Raw genomic sequence first — 24,478 nt, 5'->3', positions numbered from 1 at the left:
ATCACAGCCAATAAGTACCATCGCCTAGGGCTCGTGGCCTCTCTCCCGCATGTGAAAGCCATCCTCGTATCTCTGCTCAACCTGGCCGGCCCTCTTGCACCCTCCATAACTCGCCCGCCAGTCATCATGAACGGTCCCTCTTTAGCCATGACCTCCTGCGCCCCTTTCGCTGTCCGGGCCAACGACGGTAGCCCGCCGACTGTTGACTCTACCGGCGCCGACACCCGGCCAGGAATTCGCCGAAGACGTCACAGCCACTTCATCCCACGCCGCCGGAAATCTATAGTATCCTCCATCATGGAGGGCGAGGAGGCCGTCATCCTCAAGGTCTGTTGCCTCTTTTGCACCACACCACCACCTAGGCCGTCTGGCTCGCTGACCACCAACCCCCTCAGGTCGACCTGTTCCTCTCCGAGCTTGAGCGAAGGCTGGAATTCCTGGAGAGCTATACCGACTTCACAGTGGATTCGACCCTCTCGAGGGCCTACAACACGTTGCAGACTGTCCGGTCACGATGCAGCCAAGTTTCCGAGGAGGTTATCGGTGAAGGCCGGAGGCGCTTCCACGTCATGATGGAGACCATGGAGTACAGGTATCATGACGCACTCGAAGCCGCCGACTCAATGAGCGACAAGGCGCGCGTCAGCATCGAGCTGCTTGACACCATGCTGTCCGACGTCGAGACGCGAGCCCACAAGCTTCGCCAGCGTGGGTTACAGAACATGACAGACGCGGCAGAGATCGTCATCGGCGAGGGCCGTCACGTCCTTGACAAGGGCCTGGACAAGGCCCGCGGCGTGGTCGAGGAGGGCCTCCGTGGCGCAAAGCATGCCGCCGAGAGCCTCGAGGACAAGATCCAGAAGGCTATGCTCCGAGCCAAGGAGCACGGCCTGATTTGCTATGAAGACCTTCCCGTGCCGTGGAGGGTTAACCCCCACATTGTGAGTGGATATAGGTTTACTGAAACCTACTCGGGATGCATCCGTTCAGCATTTGGCATCTCGAACGAGCTCGTCAACATATGGTCCCATGCAATCGGCCTCATCCTCGTCCTCGCCTTGGCATTTTACTTCTACCCAACGAGCATCAACTTCCATCTCAGCACCAACGCAGACGTCTTTATCGCGGCCATCTTCTTCTTTGCAGCCTGCCAGTGTCTCGTATGCAGCACAATCTGGCACACCATGAACGCGATTACTGATGTCAATCTAATATCGACATTTGCGTGCGTGGACTACACCGGCATCTCCCTCCTGATCGCTGCGAGCATCATGACTACCGAATATACAGCCTTCTACTGTGAGCCTGTCAGCCGGTGGGTATACATGGTCGTAACAGGGCTCCTGGGCCTCGGGGGCGTCATACTCCCCTGGAATCCGACATTCAATGGGGCAGACATGGCATGGGCTCGAGTAGCATTCTTTGTCTTTCTCGGTGCCACGGGTTTCCTGGTAAGTGGTATTCTCTCATGTTATTGAGAATTCGTTCCTCACGCGCACAACACTGGCCTTCCTCTCAGTCCGACCTCTTGGTGGGAGCCAATTGCTTACAAAGTTTACCAGCCAATCATGCAACTGTCCATATCGCGCGGTACCGAGTTTGTCTGGGAATTTTACTCACCCATTGGTAAAAGCCTTCTGGTCTATGTCTCGGGTGCCTTCGTGTACGCGAGCAAGGTGCCTGAAAGGTGGTTCCCAGGGATGTTCGATTATTTTGGCGGATCACACAATCTGTGGCACTGTGCAGTTCTGGGTGGGATCTTGTTCCATTACACGGCCATGCAAGAATTTTTTGCACAGGCCTTCAGGCGAGCAGAGGGCGGATGCCCCTCATATTGATGATTGCTAAAGATATCTTGAATTATTGCGTGATCTTGGGCCCGGCCAAGGTCTGGGGTATCTTCAATACTAAAACATTGGAGGGCATCACGTCCAAAAATCGGCCGAGCGCTTCTCGGAAAGTACAAACGCACAAGGCTAGGGGCCGGCTCCTTCCGACAACAAGCCCTCAGCAAAAGGACATCAAGACTGCAACTACCATGATCGCAGTACCCATCCAGATCAGCGTCCAGCGCTCTCTGTTAGCAGCGGAGGTCGTGGTCACGGTAGGCTGAACAGCCCCGTCTACCGCAACCGCACTGGGCCTTACCCCGGTCGACACCTTCGCGGCGTTTGCCTCCGCAACGACCTGGGTCGTGGCAGTAGGGTCTTCGGGTTTGGACTTGGACAGTCGGAGGCGAAGCGTCAATGGCTCTGTAGCCCCTGGGCGAGGCTCTATGGTTGCCGAGGTGGTCCCATTCCGCTAGGGTCAAGTTAGCGAATGCGAAGCGCGTCTCTCGAAACCTTGTGGGAATCCTACCAATGTGTACGGCTTTACATGACGACCGGCGGATGCGGCATCACCGCAGCTGGTGCACAGCACGAAGGCCAGGAGAGGCGGTTGCGAGTTAGAGTGAGCCAAGGCCTGTGCGTTGCCGGCGAAAGCCTTCCAATAGCCAGGTGCATCCTGTGCACGCTTTGCAGCTATTGGCACAAGGACAATGCCGAATATGACGAGGAACAAGGTTTCCCGGAGGGTGGAGACTGGGACCATGGTGCAGCTGAGCGGCCCTCGAGAAGCGAGGTGGGCGCGGCGGTCGGTGCCCGGGTCGAGTTGGATGACGATGAAGAGTTCCAAGACCTAACAACAGCCCCAAAGCTCGTTATTGAAGGGGGAGCTTGAAAGGGGTATGCGTTGGCGTGCGAGAAGTGAGACCTCTCACAACATAGATGATAGAAATAAAAGCTAGAGAAGACGGTGCTCTTTGTGACCAAGCCCCAATCGAGGTTGGTAACTCATGTCAGACGAGCTCCAGCGGCTCAGCCCACAGTGACGGGTTATCCAATGTTTGCAGGGTGAAACGAGCGACCTGGTGCTGAGGACAGCGATGAAGCGAAGATTGGGCGTGGGGGGGGGGCAAGGTTGCGCCGTGTGTGCACTGAGCATGGACCTTGCCTTGCTGCCTGATAGACAGGCTGACGGGCTGCTGGTTTGCGGATAGGCTGACTGCCTAGAGAAGTGGGAAGAGACGGATGAGATGGATGGTGGGCAGAGGCCGTTAGTTAACGAGCCGCGGGGTGATGATGATACAGAACAAGCAGATGGAAGACCAAGCTGAGGCAGGCCGACGGCCATGGCCGAGCGATAACATGGCAGCAGGGGAGGGAGAAAAAAAAAGAGGCGCGACGTCAACAATACACTCTATCGGCCGGACGAAGTCCCAGGTGGGTGGATCCTGCCGGACCTAAGACGTTACAACGTCACATCCAACGCTCGCTCTTTCCTCCCACCTGCGACGCAAGCCGCCAACACCCATGCCTGTTCAGAGGCCCAGGGCAGCACCAAAAACAGGTATGGACAAGGCCGTCACAAGAATGGCATACTCTCAGGCCAGCCACAACCCAACGGTCGCAATTGCGAGGGGCCGCAGTAGGCGACGGCGGCGGCGGCGGCGGCGGCAGCGTCGAACCAGCGGCCAAGGCCAGGGCCGCGTTTGTTACTATTATGGCGTGGGACCCATGTCTGTCAGCTCTACTCCGTACAGACATCTGGAGTGCCTTGGGCGGCACCCACCTACCCGCCTGGGCAGCAAGGTCCGTATGCCAGGTACATACTCCGTACAAGGCAGGCATCTCAAACCCCAGAAGGCCTAATTGATAGATACCATGGCCGTGGGTAGACCCTGCACCGTCCCATGCATCACCTTCGGGGAACCAGAAGTCAAGGCCCTGCCCTCCCGAGAGCACTCGTACGTCATCGGTCTCTTGGGCTCCTGGTCGGACGAAACACCAGCTCAATGCGTGCCCATGATGCTGCCGACCCTTGTCCGACCCGCCTGGCAAAAGCTCCCGCTGTCCTCCCGGCGACCAAGACAACATGCAGAGTGGCTGGCTAATTTTAGGGCGGCTCTACAGCACCAGCCCCAGGACAGGATCCTTCCTACGAGTGCTAGTCGTTGATGGCTCCAACCGTTGGCCGCATGGCTCGGCCACTTCCTCCTCGATATCCAGGGACATCCATCGGGGTGGAGCAGCCCCTCGTACATACAAACCTGTCGCACAGCATCTGCGAGCAATTGCAGATCCATGTCCTGTCCTGGTTCGGGACACTTTTTCGTCTGACCCCTAGGCTGGCTGGCGCTGGGGCGGCCAAGGCGGCTGCACCCTTCTACCATTACTATCCTACATGTTTGAGGCGATGGGTGTCACTGGACGGCGGTACAAGATGTCATCTCCGCGTGGCATCGTGGGTGATGGGCAGGATAACCACTGCATGTGCTGTAGTAATGGCCAATACCAATGACAGCCCTGGCTAGACCGCCGAGTTTGTGCATCTTTCTTTTCCCCCGTGGATATCATAACCTGTCTCACTTTTACAAGGGCCTTTTTCGGATCACACAGCCATACACAGGCATCGCGGCCCAAGAGTTGTGCTTCTCCGCTGCCTTCGCGATACTTGCACCCCTCCTTGAATGAATAGTCGGGCTGGCACCCGGCCAGGATTTCATTGCCCCCGTCCCCGTTGTTGGCCGCATTTCCCCGGCCATGACGTTCGTGATTCGTTCATTACTCGTCGCATCGTTATCGTACATCATTTCTTTCTTGCTGGTTTGACCGTGCAGCTGCTCGCTCGGGTCTGCACTCTTGTTCTAGAGCGCAAGCGCCTGGTGCGCCAGGCTCATGTGTGAGCTGAAGGCTTGGCTACCTCGCCGCTGGGGCGGATTGCATAACTTGAGTGCCATCGTCGCGTTCAGCTCTCTACTGACCCGCCTTGTGTTACACTCCCCGGTCCGAGGTGTGTTTGGGGCGGGGGAGGTTGTCTGCCCGTGTCTCGCCGCGAAGGTCGCCCGCATCAAGTCACATTGCGTGCGAAATAATCTCAGCGTACACATCGTCCGGCAGCTTGGCCAAAAGGGCCAAGGTCATTGCCTGAACCTTCTCTGCGTTCAAGGCTGGGAACGTCCGCAGGAAATGACTAGGACTAGATGGGACATATCCGTTAGTCACTGAAGTGAGAAATATCTGTCTCGGCCATGGTTCTCGGTCACCACTCACTTGGGCGAGGCCATCAGCTCGTCGCGGTGTATGACTAGCTGCGCGGCAATGCAGACGATGTTCAGGTGCGGCCCGTATGCGAACAGAAAGTCCCACAACCTCAAGACCTCGGGCAGCGGCGGCGTGCAGGCGCACAGGGTCATGACGCTGGGGAACGCGTAGAGCTCGGCCTGCATGCCCTTGGACGTCAGGAACATGCTCAGCTTGGCATCGACTATACCGAGCACCTTGTCGACCAGCTTTAGGCCCCGGTGGACCCCGTCCATGGCGCCGCGAATGTAACCGGGGCACTCCCTGGTGAGCAGCTGGTGGAAAGCCACAAAGGCTTCGGCCTCGCTGCGGGCAGCGTAAAGGAAGGGTGCAGCCAGGACGTTCATACCCTGCACGTAGGTGCCCGCCTCGGGGGCCACGCTGCTCTCGGAGCCCTCGGTGGTGAGGGTCAGGGCGCGTGCGCGGTTCTTGGCTGCGGGGCTGGAGCTATGGGACGGATGGGCGGCGTGCGCGCCCTGTGGGGTGGTCTCATGGGAGGCGGGCAGAGACTGGCGGGTGGCCGCGATGGGGTTCTGGGGCCTGGCATCGTGTAGCTTCCAGGCGATGGCGTTGAGGAGGCGGATGAGACTGGCCTCGCTCACGCGGCGGCGGAACAGAGGGTCGGTGGTCAGGGTGCGGAAGGTGTCATTGCGGATCTTGGAGTAAGCCGGCGAGGCGCCACGGTGTACGAAGCCGAGATAGTCATCTGTGCTGAGGACCGGGGCGTCGAGCATGATGAGCCAGACATATATGCGTAACTTGGACTGCAGATGCGAGGCGGGCGGGCGTCAGTCAGGGGCACGAGGGCGCAGGGGCAACTGCTGGGCAGCTCACCATGCCATCACTGTCGCTCTTGATCTCCTGCTTCAAGACCTTGATCCTGGCCGACTCCAGGGCGCTCTCGAAATCGCCGTCGGGAGGGCCATCCCGGATGAGCCTCTCGAGCGACAGGGCATCGTGGGCCAGGGTGCGGCCGGCCAGGGCTCCGCTGTTGCGCAGGGCCTGGGAGGACATTGCTGCGGCGGCGGCGTTGAGTTGGAGGGTCGCTGGGGCGTCGCTGCTGGCTCTGGCGCGCGGGGAAGAAGCGTGGATGGTGGTGCTCGCATGTCTCCTCGCGGAAGGAGGACCGCGATGGTGGTGTTGTTGGTCCTGCTGTCGTACGGCCAGGCGTTGCTGGGCGATGAGGGAGGGGGGGTTCGCGGCGGTCATGGGAGGAGCCCTGGGGCTGGGGGCTGGGTGGGCCGCAAGGCTGTGAGCAGAGGCCAGCTTCCTCAGTGATCGTTGAGAGCCAGGCCCGGGCGAGGATGGCGGTGGCGGGTGAGGGAGGCTGCTATGCCCGGAGCCGTACTGTGTGGACCCGGGCTGGGAGGCGGCGGGTGGGAGTGATTGATCCTGAGGAGTCGGGCTAGGCATGTTGACAGTCTCGTGGCCGGATTGCACCGCGCCGTCGGGTAGTACCTGTGTAGTGTACGTGCTGTGCTCCACTGAAAGTTATCTCTGGATCGCGACTCGAGGGTTTCCTGACAACAGCTTTTTTTTTGGGGGGGGGGGGGGCTGGGGTCGGGGGGCGAGGGGTAGGGGGGTGCGGACGTGCTGGCCAGTTTGCGCGTCATTCTCGCGACAATGCGAGTGTGTCAGGACCCTAACCCTAGGCATTGGCTACCACAAGTTACAGTACGGAGTCCCGCAAGCGGGCGCTATACCCTGACGGGCGTCGACCAGGCAGGCGGGTCCCCGCCGTTGTACATACCTACCTAGGTACCTACCTAGGTACCTACCTAGGTACGTAGGTAGGTACACAGCAGCATCCTGAGCCGCCCAGCCGCCCAGCCGCCCAGCCGCCCAGCCGCGTCCCCGCCGTTTACCTCATCTCTGCCCGCCCACGCTGCCACCCAGACCCATTCCAATTCCGGACCGCGAGCCTCAACTTGCGACGACGTGTTCATGACGTTTCCCTTTCACTGTGGAGAGGGGAGAGGGGGCGCTGCGGAGTACCTAGGTACCTCGCCATGGCGCCTTTCCCCATCTCGGTCACATCTGACGTCTGTTCAAGCCTTTCCAGGGGCTTTCCGGGGGCGCCGCCGAGGAAACAAGACGCCCCAAGCAAAGCTTCAGCGGCTTGACCCGGGTCTTGGGTCTTGGTGTTGGCTTGCCCCGACAAAGCAGGCGGGCAGACAGACTGGCGGGACAAGTGATGCGTCGTCGACTCGCCGCCCGTCTCCCTGACCAATTCGCGCAGGACGACAATGGCATCAGGGCACTAAGAATGGTGCAATAGCCGTTGCCCGCCATGTGATTGGCCCCTCTGCGGCCCATCCCTGGAGCACATCCCCACACTATCGGGACTGCAGCTTGGCATGTCTGCATGTCAGCCGCACGTCGTCAATCTGGCGTCCTGACAGCCTGACAGCCTGACCATTCTGCCATTGCGCCTGCGTCGCTTGTTCGGGCTGCTAGGCGCACACCACCGCACCGCCAGCAACCTTAGATCTTGGGACGGGTGGGGGTTGAGATTTTTTCCCTCGCCCTACCTTGCCAGGCTTGCCCGTCCACCACACATTCAGGCATGTCAGGCCGCGACCACACTATATACACTACATACACAGTAGTAGTATCTACAGTGTGTGCCCCTCGATCCCGGACGGCGCACCCTGAGCTCGATACCCACACGGCCCACCGCCTCGGAGATCTGTACCGGTTGTGAGTCGAGTCGACCTGTCCTGTCGACCTGTCCTGTCGACCTGTCCTGTCCGCCTACGGTCCAAGGACCTGTCCTGAACCGCCAGCTCGCCTCTCCTGTTGCCCGCCCCAGCCCACCCAGGTGGGCATGGTATGCGTGCACCATGTTCAACAAAGAGCAGGCTCGGTGTCGGTGATATGATGTCCGTACCCGTCCAACCGTCAGCACAGGCTGCAGCTGCTAGTCCGTCTTGGATAGGGCAGGGTTCCTCGATCACGCAATCTAGATCCGCCATCCACCCCCCGGGGTATCCCGCCACGGCCGCTCCTCCTTTTGATATTCCATATTTCATAATGTCACAATGCTCCAGCTCAAGATGCTCCTCTCAAGATCCCGCCCTCCTTCACTCTGTGCGCCATTTCCACCGCCCCCCTCCCTCCTCGCCTGCCCCGTGGGATATCGCTTCCACGCCTTTTCCCTGGCGAGACCCTGACCTTCGGGACTTTTACCAGCGCTACTGTCTGTCCCCTGGCATTGGACATTGGAAGGAGTCGGCCCAGTTCGCATTGGGCTCTGGTCTTGTTTAGACGAATTGCGACATACGCCAGCGACTCTCGCCATCTCGAAGCCTGTATCCCTCTTGTGGATTTGAAAAGACCAGCACGCGGCTGCCTTCACAAGGCCCGCCGTCGCTGTGGCCTGTAGAGGGCTGCGCTGTCTGTCCCCCGCGTGCGATATTTCAAGCCACGCGCCACCCACCTTCGTCTGCCTCTTTCCTCGCGCCCTTGCCTCCGCGGAAGCACATCCCTGCGGGCCCATCTGCTCGGTAACCAATCCAGTACACTACTGCAGGATATATATCGCAGTCGTCCCCGGCTCGTCAGGTCCCCAACCTGGCCTCAACCCGTCGTCAGTTCCACAAGAGAGTGGCCGTCTCTCTCACCTCCCCCCGTACCAGCTCCTCGGGCCTTCAGATTTCAGATATCGACATGGCAGACGTCCGCACCAAAATCGGCCATGGATTGGCCAAATTCTTCAGTATCGAGCTCCAGAAACCTCAACCCTACGAGGATGAGGTTACAAGAGGCGAGTCAGTGTGCTCAACAGACACCTTCGTCGAGGAGCCCCCGACCGCCGGGGAGTACTTTCGGGAGCTCGCACCCTCAGGCAGGCAGGTTCTTGCCTACCTCAAGTCCCTCTTTCCCTTTCTATACTGGATCGGGAAGTACAACCTGCAATGGTTCGCCGGCGATCTGGTAGCAGGTCAGTCTTGCGCCCACTACGGTCCTGCATGCGCACATCTTTGACTAGAAGCAGGTATCACCATCGGCGCCGTCGTGGTCCCTCAGGGTATGGGATATGCATCACTTGCAAATCTCGAGCCCCAGTTCGGGCTGTACTCGTCGTTCATGGGCGTCTTGATCTACTGGTTCTTTGCCACTTCTAAGGATATCACCATCGGAGTAAGTATCGAGTCGGGTGTTAGTCGCGGGTCAAGAAAAGATACTGACTCCTCAAGCCTGTCGCCGTCATGTCTCAAGTGACTGGCAATGTGGTCTCCGACCTGCGCAAAGAGTTCCCCGACCTCCCAGCGCACTTCATTGCCTCAGCCTTGGCCATTCTCTGCGGCGCCATCGTCCTCTTCATCGGAGCCATCCGTCTTGGGTGGATTGTTGACATGATCCCCCTCGTGGCTTTGTCGGCTTTCATGACTGGGTCGGCCATCAACATCCTCGTCGGCCAGGTTCCCACCATGATGGGCATTTCCTTCCCCAAGCCTTGGACCACGCGCGACTCGACGTATCGCGTCATCATCAACACGCTCAAGTACCTCCCGAGGACCAAGCTCGATGCTGCCATGGGACTGACGGCCCTTGTCATGCTCTATGGCATTCGAGCTGCGTGTCAGTTCGCCGCCAAGAAGTACCCGAGACGCCAGAAACTGATATTCTTCATATCGACGCTTCGCACCGTCTTTGTCATCTTGCTGTATACCATGATCAGCTGGCTTGTCAACATGCACCGCAGATCGCACCCCGCGTTCAAGATTCTCGGGAATGTCCCCAGAGGTAGGCATCCTTCTCGTCTTCTGCGCCGCAGGCCGCAATGTCACTGACAGTCACCGATCCAGGCTTCCAGAACGCCGCGGTCCCCAGGCTGGACAAGGATCTCGCCAGTGGTCTCGTGTCTTACCTCCCGGCCTCATGCATTGTGCTCCTCATCGAGCACATCGCCATCTCCAAGTCCTTCGGCCGGGTAAACAACTACGCCATCAACCCATCGCAGGAGATGGTAGCCATCGGAGTTACGAATCTCCTTGCGCCGTTTCTGGGTGCCTACCCCGCCACGGGATCCTTCAGCCGCACTGCCATCAAGGCCAGGGCTGGAGTCCGGACCCCATTTGCTGGTGTCATATCCGCGATCGTTGTCCTCCTGGCCATCTATGCCCTGCCCGCAGTCTTCTTCTACATCCCTAGCCCCTCTCTGTCGGCTGTCATCATTCACGCTGTGGGTGATCTGGTGACCCCGCCCAACACCGTGTACCAGTTCTGGCGCGTCTCGCCCTTTGAGGTCTTCATATTCTTCGTGGGCGTCTTCGTGACCATCTTCACAACAATTGAGGACGGGATCTACTGCACAATTTGCATCTCAGCCGCGATGCTGCTGTACCGCATCCTTCGGACCCGCGGCCGCTTCCTCGGACGCATCAAGGTGCACTCCGTGCTTGGTGACCAGGTCATTGGCAACGAGTCGAACCGCGCAATTGGCGAGTATGGCACCTTCTCGGGCCAGAGATCGACCCATCACGAGGAGCCACAGACGCGCAACATTTTCCTCCCCATCGACCACGGGGACGGCTCTAACCCTGCCGTGGAACTCGATGAGCCTTACCCTGGCGTGTTCATCTACCGCTTCAGTGAAGGTTTCAGCTATCCCAACGCCAGCCACACCCTCGAGTACATGACCGACTACATCTTTGCGCGGACCCGCAAGACCAACATGCAGGAGTTCGCGCGCCCGGGCGACCGACCGTGGAATGACCCTGGGCCGTCCAGGCGCGCCCTGAAGAAGGCTGCAGCCGCCAACGTGAACCTCCACGCGGCGGAGGAGAAGCTCCCCACACTCAAGGCCGTAATCCTTGACTTCAGCTCGGTCAACTTCGTCGACATCACCTCGGTCCAGCAGCTCATTGACGTGCGCAACCAGCTAGACCGGTATACGGCCCCCGAGTACGTCGACTGGCACATTGCGTGCATAAACAACCGCTGGACCAAGCGCGCCCTCGTCGCCGCCGGCTTCGGCTATCCCACAGAGCGGCCCGACGGGCTGCACCACCGATGGCAGAGCATATTCTCCGTGGCCGAGATAGGCGGTGAGGATTCGGCGGCCGCGGCAGAGGAGGCGCGGCTGAACGAGAAGACGGTCAGGGAGCGTGAGCACATGGAGGCCGACGCCGAGGGCGGCCTCCGCACCCACGGCGCGGCGCAGGACAGCATCAACATCGCCGAGACGGCCAGCGCCAGCGTGGGCAGCTCGCATGAGGAGGAACTCAAGGGCTTCAGGGCGACGGCAAGCAAGTCACCCGGCCTCAGGCAGCGGAAGGCCGTCGCCGTGCACGGGCTCAACAGGCCCCTGTTCCATGTTGACCTGACGAGCGCGCTACAGAGCGCCATCACGAACATCGAGGCTAGGAGCTCCGGTGCAGTGAGGAGGTCGGTGGGTAGCGCAGCCGGGGAGGCAGGCAAGGACCTCTAGCTTGTTCCTGTCCTTGGTATGATACTTGTTTGCCAGTCACAAAAAACAATGCCAGCCATCATCGACTGCATTCGCGTGACTGACTGTTCCGGCTCTCGGATGGGCCAAGCGGCATTTCAAGGCGCATCCTACCTGACCTTTGGGATGCCTGGCGTCAGGCCTCAGCCGCGGCTGGATGAGTTGACGACCAAGTTTTGGCCGGAAGATGGATCCTACGTGACACGGCTCGGTGTATAGCCGTGCAGATAGGATTGGAAAACGGTGGCTACGCCGTGGTGGACTTGTCTCATTTATGATATCCCCTTGCCGCAATGTTCAGTATATATTTTTGGGATTTGACGCCTGTTTGATTGCTGAGATTCACAGGGTACATAGAAATTAATTACTTCTGTCCATGTCTTCGGGGCTTGACAATCTGGAAGCAGCCTGGTTTTGAATTGAAAACTTACCAGGCGCTCTGTAAGCAGTAGGTCCTTTCGCACCCGGAAAGGCGCCATCGACCCTGTGCTCAACATTCTATAGCCTCTCGAGCAGAAGATGGCCATTTAACTCACCAGAGTTACTACGTTCAGGCAGCTTCCAATTGACGTTTGCCCCCTTTTGACGCTGGCCCCAGCTCGAATTATTCATGCCACGACCGAGGCTTAGTCAGCTGACGCGCGAGCGCAGCTAATTGCATTCTTTGCTCAGGCTTAGGGAGGCGCAGAGCGTAGACTATTTCAAAAGTCTATTTTCAGCTCTCAGCTTACCCCACTCCAACTTTCTACCCCCCATATATTAGACAGTAACCTACTAGGCTATAACTTTTTATTTTACTCTACTTTTATTTATAATCTAATTATTATAATACCTTTCTTTTAAATATATATACTTAATATTAATTATAGCTACTTTATAATTTTCTATTATAATTTATTATAATTAATATAATATTATATTATTTACTTAATTATTTCTTTTTTTTAAGTAAGCTGCTTACTAACCCCTTTAAGCTTTTTAATAATAATACTATTAACTTTAAACTTACTATTTAGTTTATTAATAAGTTTTATATAAATAAATATAATAATATTAGTTATTTTCTTAATAATATCTAGATAAGATATTTATAGCTCTTAATAATATTATAAATTTTAATATAATTGTTTATATATATATTAAGCGCCTTTTAAAGTAAAATAGGTATAGGATACTAAGTGTAAAATTTAATTAAATACTAAGTAGGATATTAATAGATTTACCTATATTTACTCTATTATAATATATATTTTCTATAATAAAAAATATAGGCTATATAATACTTATGCTAACTAGTTTTATTTAATTTAAATAATAAGTATATTAATAATATTTTAGGTTATGCTAAAGGTATTTATATAAATTATTATTATTTTAGTTATAAAGGAATATACTTTTATTATATTAGTAAATACTTTTTAGGTTTTTAGGTAATAAAGTATTATTAATATAAGTAGTACTTAAAGTCTAGAAAATAGTTAAGAAATAGTAAGTAATTATTAAGTTTAAGGGCTTTATTAAAGAGTAGTTTAAAAATGCGCCCCTTAAAAGCTTTATAAAGTAATATATTATTATTAATAATAAAATTTAGGTATATAAAGAGTTTTAATAAATCCTAATATGTCCTAAATGTAAGTAAGCTTAGAAATAATATAGTAATAGTATTATAGGATTATTAAAATGAAAATATAGGTATTTAGGATTATAGAGTAGTTGTATAAAAGTAAAGAATTAAGAATATTAAGATAGTATATTAAAAGTAGTTTAAATTAATTATAAAATTTAATATATTTAAGTAAGTATAAAATTATTTTATATATATTTTTATAATATATATAAAAAGGAGTATAAGAATATTAACTTTAAATATATATATTTAAAGTTTAATTAATAAATAGTAAAATTATTAAGTATATATAAATATATTATAAAAATAATTTATAATAAAAATATTTCTATTTATTAAATACTTTTAAAATAATAATAATTATATATTTAATAATATATTAATATTAAATTAAATTAATATATAATTTTAATATTATAAAATTTATTTTAAAATTAAATTTAATATTTAATATTATTTATTTAATTTTATTTATATATTTTATTTAATTTATATATATAATAATAATTAATATATTAAAAGTTTTTATATTTAATAATATAAATAAATAAATTATTAATTTTAAATATTAATAATAAAATAAAAGGAAATTAAAAATATTAAATAAAAGGAAATTTTAATTAATTTTATATATAATATTTATAATAAATTTTAATTAAAATAATAAGTAAATTAATTTATAATTAAATTAAATTTAATAAAAATATAAAATTTAAATTTTTATATTAAATTTTAATAAAAGAATTTTTAAATATTTAATTTTAATTTTTAAAATTATATTTATTATATTATATTTTTATTTTATTTTAATATAATTTATATATTATTTATTAATATTTATAATTATTCTTTTAAATTTTAAATATTCTTTATTATAATTATTTTAATAAATATTTTTTTATATTTTCTTTTATATTTTTAAATATAATTTTAATATTAAATTTATAAATAATTTATTTATAAAATAATTATTATATTTTAATATTAAAATACTTTAATATTTAATTTTATTTAAAATATAAATAATATAATAAAATATAAAAATAAAAATATATAAAGGTTTTAATAAAGAGTTTATAAAAAGTTTTTATATTATTTTAATTTTATTTAAAAAATTTATTTAAAGTTTTTTTAAAATTTATTTATATATTAAATTATTTACAAAAATAAATAAAATACTTTTTAAAATTATATATATATATTAATAATTTATTATTAATAATTATAAATATTTATATTATTTTATTATTAATTATAATTAATTTTATAATTAAAATTAAAATAATTTTAAATATATTTTTAATTTTTATAAAGATTTTATAATAATTATTATATTATTAAAATAAATTTTATTATTTATTTTTATTTTATTTTTAAATTATTTATAAATATTAATAATAATTATTTATAAAATAATTTTTTTAATTATTAAATATTAATAATATTTATATAATTTAAAAGTTTTTAATTATTTATTATATAAATTATTTATATTTTAATTATATTATTAAATTAAAATAAATAATTAAAGTTTTAAAATAAAATATAATATATTTTTAAAAATTAATTTAATTAAATTTATTATGAAAAGTTTTTATAATATTATTTATAATTATTTATAATATTATTTTATTATTAAAAATATTTTTATATTAATATATTAAAATTAAAATTATTATAAATTATAAATTTATTTAATATTAATAAATATTATATATAAATATTAAATTTATTATATAATTTAAATAAATTAATTAAAATAAATAAAATAAAATTATTATTTCTTTAAAAGTTTAACTTTATTTAAATAAATATTTATTTATTAAATTTATAAATAAAAGTATTTAAAATAATTATTTAATTAAATTAAAAATATTTTTAAATAAAATAATTATATTTTATTATTATATATAATATTATTTTAAATTTATAGTTTTAATAATTTATAAATAAAAAGATAATTATTAATAATTAAATTTATAATTATATAAAAATAAACTTTTACTTTAAAAAATTATTATTATTAAAATAGTTAATATATTTTTAAAAAGTTAAAAATTATAAATTTAATTTAAAATATATTATAATTTATAAAATTTTAAATTTAAGTTTAAAAATATAAAACTTTAATTTATTTAAAATAAAAGGTTAAAAATTTAAAAAAGTTTAAATTAAATTAAAAATAAATTATAATTTTTAAAATAAATAAATTATATTTTAAAATTATTTTATTATAATAATTTTTATATAATATTTATTTAATAAATCTTTTATTTTTTTATATTTTATTAAATAAAATATTAATATTAATATAATTAATAAAATATTAATTTATTATTTATTATTTTTATATTAAATATTTTAAAATTTTAATTAATAATTTTAAAATATTAACTTTATTTTATTTATTTTATTTATTTTATTTATTTTATTTATTTTATTTATTTTATTTATTTTATTTATTTTATTTATTTTATTTATTTTATTTATTTTATTTATTTTATTTATTTTATTTATTTTATTTATTTTATTTATTTTATTTATTTTATTTTAAAAATAAAATTTATATTAAACTTTTATTATTATATTTAATAATATAATAAATTATTTAATAATTAAAATTTTAAAATATAATTTTAATTAAAATATTATAAATTTAAATTATTAAATATTTTATTATATAAATTCTTTTATTATTTTTATAAATATAAAATATTAATATTTTAATATAAATTTTAAAATATTTTAATTTTATTAAAATATTTAAAATTATTTTTAATTTATATATTAATTTAAATAAATATTTATTAAATAATTTTTATATTAAATAAATTATTTTAAATATAATATATAATTATTAAAAATAAAATAAATTAATAAAATATATTATAATAATTTTATTAATATATATAATATTATTTATTATTAAATAAATTTTTATATTAATATATTAAATTAAATATAATATATAATTATATATATATATTATAGTTTAATACTTTTATATTTATTATAATTTTATTTATAATAATAATAATTTAATTATATAAAATAATATTTAAATTATATTTTAAAATTATATAAATATTATAAATTATATATTTATATAATTATATTTTAAACTTTATAACTTTTATATTTGCCTATAAATATATATATTTAACTTTAGTTATATTAGAATAATAACTAATATATTTATTAATTTTAAAATTAGGTATTTAGTATTTTTAATTTTTTATTACCTTTTTTTTTAGCTTTTAAATTTTTAATTATTTTTAAAATATTTAGTAATTTTATTTATTATTTTATTAATTTATTATTTATAATATAGGCTTTTTTATTAAGTATAATAATAGCGGTATTTATAGGTTTAGATTAAATACCTAAAATGGACTAATTGTTTTATAGCTTTTAGTTTATATATATTAATTTTATTGCTTTTAATTCTATAATTATTATTAATTTTAATAATAATATTTTAAAGAAGTTAAGTACCCTCCTTTTAAAATTTAAATTATTCTTTATATTAGTAAAAATATATTTAAGGAGATTAAATTAGTTAAAGTTAGTTTATTTAATATATATTATAATATATTAAGGGCTATAAATAATAGTTTAAAGTAAAATATATTAAAAATTTACCTTCTTTTATAGTTATAGTTGGTTTTACTTTTTAAGGTGCTTTATATATTAATACTATTTTTAAATATAAAAAGGGGATTAAAGTCTTTATTACTATTATATAATAGAAGAAGATTAGGCGTTTTTTTATAATTAAATTATTTAATATTCCTATTTTAATGAAATTTATAAATTAATATGCTCTCTTTTATTATATTTTTAAAAAGCCTATATAAATAAGACTAAGTATTAACCTAAAAGATACTAATTATATAGCTAAATTATATTTAATAATAATATATATATAAGTAAAGTTTAAATTAACCTAAATACTATAATAATAATTAGTTAACTATATAATATTTATAAGTTTATTTTATCTAGAAAATAAAATACTAATAAGTTTACTATTTATTATATTTTAAAGGTAATTACTAATATTAAACCTAATAAATTATAAGTATTTATAAAGGAAAAAAGGTAGAAATAATAAAGCTATATAAAAGTAAAAAGTATATTTAAGTTAAAAGAATATTATAATAAAAGGAGGAATAAGTTAAAAATAAAGGATTTTTAGTAAAGGTTATAATAAATAATATATTTATAAAATAATTATTAAATTTTATTATAATTAAGGAGGTAATAAAAAGTTATTTAATAATTTATTTAAATATATAAGATTACTTATAAATATATATAATTTACTACTACTATTAATAACTTATATTATATTTTAAAAGTATTACTTAGCACTATTAGTAATAAATAAATATAAATAAAATAATATAAATAAATTTTTTTATATATTTATATATTTATATATTTTATATTCTTATTTATTATTTAATTTAATATATATTATATATATTATAAATATTAATAAATAATTAAAAATATTAATTAAAGAACTAATTTATAATAATATATAATAACTATAATTTAGCTTAAACTATAAATTATTTAATAGAATATAATTTATATATATATTATTATTTTTAAATTATTTTTATATTCTTATTTTTCTCTTTTATTGTTATTATTTTTAATATATTAATACCCTTATTATTTATTTATAATAAAAATAACTTTTAATTCCCTTTAAATGGCTAAACCTTAATTAATTTTAGTTTAAGCTTAAAGTTTAAATATTTTATAAACATACTTATATATATAAGTATTTTGCTAAGAGTAATGCTTCTAGTATTAGTTAATTAGGTAAAATAAAGCTACTAAAAGTATATTATAAATTTCTTTTATTTTAAAAGTAAAATATAAATTAAAATTAATATTATTAGCTTATATAATTTTATTAAATTTAACTAACCTTTTAATATTAAATTATTATTAATAGTTAATTACCCTTTAAAGTTTTAAAAGTTAAAAGAATAAAAAAGCTTTCTAATATATATATATTTATAATTATTTTATTAGTAGATATAGTATATATTTTATTTATTTATAAATATTTATACTTTAAATTAAATTTGTTTTATAAAATAAATAAAATAATAATATAATTTATTATATTATTTTTTTTAAAAGCTATTTTATTTTAATTAGCCAAAGTATATTTAATATAAAAGCTTATTAGCAATTAGAAATAAATATTAATAAAATATAAGATTAAATAAATAATATATAAAATACCTATTAAATATATATATTTAAAGGTTAATATATAAGTAAGTATATAATTATATATATTAAAAGAATATATACCTATTAAAAAATGTTTGCCTTTTATTTAGCTATATTTATTATAATTTTATTTTTATATTTTTAATATTTATTTTATACCGCTAAATATTATTAAATTTAAATAGAGGTATATTAAAAGGGCAAAAAGGTAGCTTTTAAGAAGCTTTAATTAACTTTTACTGCTTATATAAAAGTTATTCTAGTTTAACTAGTAGTATTATTAAATACTAAGAAGTATTAATTAAAGACTAATTAAGCTATATAATAAATTTATTTTTATTATAGTTTAGCTTTATTATACGGTCTTTTTAACTGGCTATTAATAACTACTAATATATTATAGTATAAAGAAGAGTCTTATTACCCCTATTAAATTAAATTAATATTAGTATATAGCCTTATTATATAATAATTTATATATATTATATTAGGATAGCTCGTTTAGTTAAGCTAGAAGATTTAATATATATTTAAAATATAAAATGTATATAAGTATTAATTTTATTATATATTTTAAATTTATATTTATAAAGCATAATACTTATTAATATACTAAAGTAGTAAGGGTCTAGTATTATAAACCCTCCTTTTTTTTTTTTAGTTTATTATATTATAATTAAATCTAATTTAAATATAAATCTTTTAAGATAGCAAATATATATATTTTAGAATAAGCTATTTTACTTTATTAAATAATATAATAGGTAATTAAATAATAGTTTAATTAAGGAATAAAGTAAGTTAAGAGGCCTTATTTATTAAAGTAGGCGCAAATTTTTTATTTTTATTCTTTTAGAATAGTAGAAAAGAATTAAAGGTAGAGCTTTATTTATTAGTAGAGTATTATAAGTATATAAAGGGATAAAGTATATTTATTTTATTTAAAAAGGCTTAAAAAATAAAGATTATTATAATAAATATAAAAAAAATATATATAAATAATATAATAAAGGTTATTTATAATAAGGCTATAGGTTTATATAAAAGGTAAATATTATTATTTAAGGTATTACTATAATATAGATTAAAAATATTAAATTTTATACTTATTATTAAGTTTATAAAAAATCTTAGTTAGAAAATAGTTAGTATAATATAGTTAGTAATTTTAATATAATATTAAAAATTATATTATTTAGTTTTTAGAATAAGGTATTTTAAGAGATTATAGAGGGTAGTAAAAGAAAGATATATTAATAGAGGAGTTAAAAGTATAAAGGATTAAGTTTTTAATAAAATAAAAGTAAAAACTAAAAGGAAAATTATATATTTATTATTAAATATATATATTTAAAATAAAATATATATTTATAATTATATATTACTAATATATTTCTATTATAATATTAATAATTATATATATAAAAATAAAAATATTATAAATATTTATATTTTAATTTAATTAATAATATTAAAAATAATTTATATATATTTATTAAATTATAATTTAATTATTAACTTTAAATTATAAATTAAAAGGTTAAAATAATATAATATATTATATAAAATTTTATATAATAACTTTATAATTATTTATAATATTATTTTTTATTAATATATTAATAAAAATAAATTAAAATTAATATTATTAATTTTAATATAAATTAATTTTAAAAATTATAGTTATTATAAATTATAAATTAATTTAATATTAATTAATATTATATATAAATTATTTATATATTATTTTATTTTTAAATTAAAATAAATAATTAAACTTTTAAAAGAATAAAATATAATATATTTTTAAAATTAATTTAATTAAGTTTATTATAAAAAAGCTTTTATAATATTATTTATTATTAAAAGTATTTTTTATATTAATATATTAAATTATATTAATTTAAATAAATATTATTAATTTATTAAAAATTAAAATTAAAGTATATTATTAATTTTAAATACTTTTTAAAAAAATATTATTTTTTTAACTTTAAATTAATATAATTTTATAAAATTTTTATTATTATTAAATTAATATTAATAATATTATATAAATTTAAAAACTATTATATTAACTTTATATTTAATAATATTATATAAAACTATTTTATATATAATAATTATATAATATAAAATTAATAGAAATATATTATATAATTATTTTAAATTAAAAGTAAATTAATAAAATTTATAAAAATAAAAATTATAAATTATTTATATTTTTATTTTATTATTAAATTAAAATAAATAATTAAAATTTTAAAAAATGTAATATAATATATTTTTAAAAATTTATTTAATTAAATTTATTATATAAAACTTTTATAATAACTTTATAATTATTTATAATATTATTTATTATTAAAAATATTTTTATATTAATATATTAAACTATATTTAATTTATTTAAACTAATATTATTAACTTTAATATAAATTAATTTATTAAAAATTAAAATTATTATAAATTATAAGTTAGTTTTAATATTATTAAATATTATATATAATATTATTATATAATTTAAATATAAATTAATTAAAATAAATAAAAATAAAAACTATTATTTTTAATTAAAATTTTAATTTTATTTAAATAAATATTTATTAAATAAAATTATTTAAAAATAATTACTTAATTAACTTATTAAATTAAAAATAATTAAATAAAGTAATTATATTTTATTATTATATATAATATTTAAGTTTATAATTTTAATAATTTTATTATAAATAAAAAAATAATTATTAATAATTAAATTTATAATTATATAAAATAAACTTTTACTTTAAAAAAGTTATTATTATTTAAAAATAATTAATATATTTTTAAAAAGTTAAAGGATTATAAATATAATTTAAAATATATTAAAATTTATAAAAGTTTTAAATTTAAATTTAAAAATTTTAAATTAAAGTTTATATTTATAAAAATAAAAGTTTTATAAAGTTTTAAAAAAGTTTAAATAAAATTAAAAATTAAATTAAATTATAATATAATAAAATAATTAAATAAAAATTAATTAAAATTATAATTATAAATCTTTTAATTTTATATTTAAAAGAGATTTTAAAATTATAAATTAAAATTTTTATAAATATTTTAATAATAATAAATAAATTAAAAGTTATAAATTAATTATATTTTTCTAATATTTATAAATATAAATAAAAATTAATATATTTTTAAAAATAAAAAAGTTTTATTAATAATAAAGTTTATATTAAAAAGTTTTTATTTTAAATTATATAATTTTAATTAAAAATAATTTAATTAATATTATTAAATTAATAAAATTAATATTATTAAATAAAAGTTTATTATTATTAAATATTTAAAATTATTTAATTTATAAAAATAATTTTAATAAATATTATTTTAATAATTAATTTATATATTATATAAATAACTTTTTAAAGTTTATAAAAGTTATTTTTAAATAATTAATTAATAAATATTTAATTATAATTAATTAAAATATAAAATTATTATTACTTTTATATAAAATTATTATTACTTTTATATAAAATTATTATTACTTTTATATAAAATTATTATTATTTTTATTTAAAATTATTATTATTTTTATAATAATTAATTATAAACTTTATAATTATTAAATTATAATTAATTAAAAAATAATAATATTTTATTTTATTTATTTATTTTATTTATTTACTTTAATAATATATTATTACTTTAAATTTAAATAAATTAATTAAAAGTTAAAAATTAATTAAAATTAATATTAATTAAAAATAATTTAATTAATTATATAAAGAAATTAAAAAAGTAGCTTTAATTAATTAAAAGTTTTAAAAAAGAAATTTTAATTTAAATTAAAAGTATCCTTTTATATATTTATTATAAAAGTAAAATTATTAAAAATTCTAACTTATATTTTTAATTTCTTAACTAATAAAAGTTTAATAAAATAAAAATTATAATTATTAAATTTATAAAAATTTAAATTATATTTTAATATTATTTTTAATAAATTAAATATTTAATATTTTTAATATAAATTTTAAATTATTATTACTTTTAATTTTTAAAATATTATAAAATTTAAAACTATTTTTAAAAAATAATATATTTTAAAATTATTATTAATAAAAAAGAATTAATTTTAATAATAATATTTAAAAAATTTAAATTTAATAGTTTTTAATAAAATATTTAATTAAAAGTTTATTAAAAATAAAATAAATTATTTATTATTTTAATTTTTATATATAATTTATATAAATTTATTTATTTAAAGTTATATTTATAAATAAATTAAAATAATAACTTTTAATATTTAATAAATATTAAATTTATATATTTTAATTAATAATAATATAAATTTAATATTATAAAAAATTTTATAAAAGCTTTATATAATAAATTTAATTAAATTAATTTTTAAAATATATTATATTTTATATTTTTAAAATTTTAATTATTTATTTTTAAATTAATATTAAATTTAAATATATATATATATATTATATTTTATTTTATTAATAAATATTTTTAAATAAATAATTAAATTTTATTATTTAAATTTATAATTTTAATAATTTTATAAAAGAAAATTATTAATAATTAAATTTATAATTATATAAAAATAAACTTTTATTTTTTAAAAAAGTTATTAATATTAAAATAATTAATATATTTTAAAAAATAAAAATTATAAATTAAATTTTAAAAATTAAAATTTATAAAAGTTAATATTTTAATTTAAAAATTCTTTTAAATTTAATTTTTAAAATATATTAAAAATTTAAATAATTATAAATAATATTAAATTAAATTATAATATAGTAAAATAATTAAATAAAAATTAATTAAAACTTATAATTATAAATTTTTTAATTTTATATTTAAAAATATTTAATTATTATATTATAAATTTAATAATTATTTATAATTATTTAAAGTTTTAATAAATTATTTTAAAAATATTTTAATAGTAAATAATATTATAAAATAATAAATTATAAATATAATAAATAATAAATAATAAATTATAAATATAATAAATAATAAAATAATAAATAATAAAATAATAAATAATAAAAATAATAAATAATAAAAATAATAAATAATAAAAATAATAAATTATAAAAATATTATTAAAAGTTTTTATATAATAAATTTAAATATATTAATTTTATTTTTTAAAAATATTTAATTATATTAAAAATATATTTATTTTTAAATAATATTTTAATAAATAAAAATAATATAAAATTTATTTAATAAAATTTATTTTATAATAAAATAAATAAATTAAATAGTTTTAAAAATTAAATAATATATTAATATTAATACTTTATATAATTTTATAATATAAAATTTATTATAAATAAATAAATATTATATTATTTATTTTTAAATTATAAGTTTTATTTATTTTTATTATATATATAAAAATATAATTTTAATTTTTATTAACTTTAAAGGTTTTTAAATTTTATTTTACTTATTTATTTACTTTAAATATATATATTTAAAGCTAGTAGCTTTTATATTTTATTATTTTCTATATTACTTTAATATATAATTAATAATTTTAATGTTTTATATTAAATACTAGCTATATATATTTATATTTTTAAATTTTTATTATATCTTTTATATTATATTATAAAATATATTTATAATAACTTTTATATTTAATTAATTATTTAAAATTTTAATTAATTTACTATATATTATATATATTATTTTAATAAGCTAAATATTATTTTTATATTATTATTTCTTTATTTTTAAAGCTTTATAAATACTTTTATAGTATGTTTTATTTCCTATATTATCTATTATATATTAATAGAAGGGTTTAAATTCTTAAATTTATTATTATTTTTATAGCTTTTTATAATATAAAATCTTTTAGTTTAATATATTATAATTCTTTTAAGCTTAATAATATTATAAATTTTAGTTTATTTTAATAATTTTATTAAATAATTTATTAGTTATATATTTTTTACTTTAGTTTTTTTAAGTATTATTTATATT

At 33.1% G+C, this 24,478-nt stretch overlaps 4 protein-coding genes across 4 annotated transcripts; 2 read left to right on the top strand and 2 right to left on the bottom strand.

Moving 5' to 3' along the window:
- Positions 1-126: 126 nt before the first annotated feature.
- Positions 127-1,838, top strand: KVR01_000853 (uncharacterized protein; the record flags this gene model as incomplete). Its single annotated transcript, XM_044787978.1, has 3 exons — positions 127-327; positions 396-1,451; positions 1,563-1,838. 3 exons carry the CDS (start codon positions 127-129, stop codon positions 1,836-1,838), a joined length of 1,533 nt encoding a protein of 510 aa, XP_044650802.1.
- A 22-nt stretch (positions 1,839-1,860) lies between these two features.
- KVR01_000290 (uncharacterized protein) lies at positions 1,861-2,592 on the bottom strand (the record flags this gene model as incomplete). Its single annotated transcript, XM_044793758.1, has 3 exons — positions 1,861-1,890; positions 2,149-2,301; positions 2,359-2,592. The coding sequence occupies 3 exons, from the start codon at positions 2,590-2,592 to the stop codon at positions 1,861-1,863; spliced, it is 417 nt and encodes a 138-aa protein (XP_044650239.1).
- Positions 2,593-4,895: 2,303 nt separating this feature from the next.
- Positions 4,896-6,536, bottom strand: KVR01_000939 (uncharacterized protein; the record flags this gene model as incomplete). Its single annotated transcript, XM_044787865.1, has 3 exons — positions 4,896-5,019; positions 5,094-5,887; positions 5,958-6,536. The coding sequence occupies 3 exons, from the start codon at positions 6,534-6,536 to the stop codon at positions 4,896-4,898; spliced, it is 1,497 nt and encodes a 498-aa protein (XP_044650888.1).
- Positions 6,537-7,039: 503 nt separating this feature from the next.
- Positions 7,040-11,956, top strand: KVR01_000764 (uncharacterized protein). The gene is made up of 4 exons (XM_044786926.1): positions 7,040-9,066; positions 9,121-9,266; positions 9,323-9,872; positions 9,935-11,956. Exons 1-4 carry the CDS (start codon positions 8,793-8,795, stop codon positions 11,557-11,559), a joined length of 2,595 nt encoding a protein of 864 aa, XP_044650713.1. The 5' UTR covers positions 7,040-8,792; the 3' UTR covers positions 11,560-11,956.
- The last annotated feature ends 12,522 nt before the right edge of the window (positions 11,957-24,478 follow it).

This window comes from Diaporthe batatas (assembly GCF_019321695.1).
Source record: "Diaporthe batatas strain CRI 302-4 chromosome Unknown Contig00001, whole genome shotgun sequence".
NCBI classification, from domain to species: Eukaryota; Fungi; Ascomycota; class Sordariomycetes; order Diaporthales; family Diaporthaceae; genus Diaporthe; species Diaporthe batatas.
This window is presented reverse-complemented; position numbering and strand designations above follow the sequence as displayed.

Excerpts from the sequence above, each read along its gene's own strand:
- KVR01_000764 (XM_044786926.1), top strand. The coding sequence starts at position 8,793 with ATGGCAGACGTCCGCACCAAAATCGGCCATGGATTGGCCAAATTCTTC. Across the intron at positions 9,267-9,322 it reads CTAAGGATATCACCATCGGA|CCTGTCGCCGTCATGTCTCA; the intron begins GTAAGTATCGAG and ends TGACTCCTCAAG. Across the intron at positions 9,873-9,934 it reads TCTCGGGAATGTCCCCAGAG|GCTTCCAGAACGCCGCGGTC; the intron begins GTAGGCATCCTT and ends TCACCGATCCAG.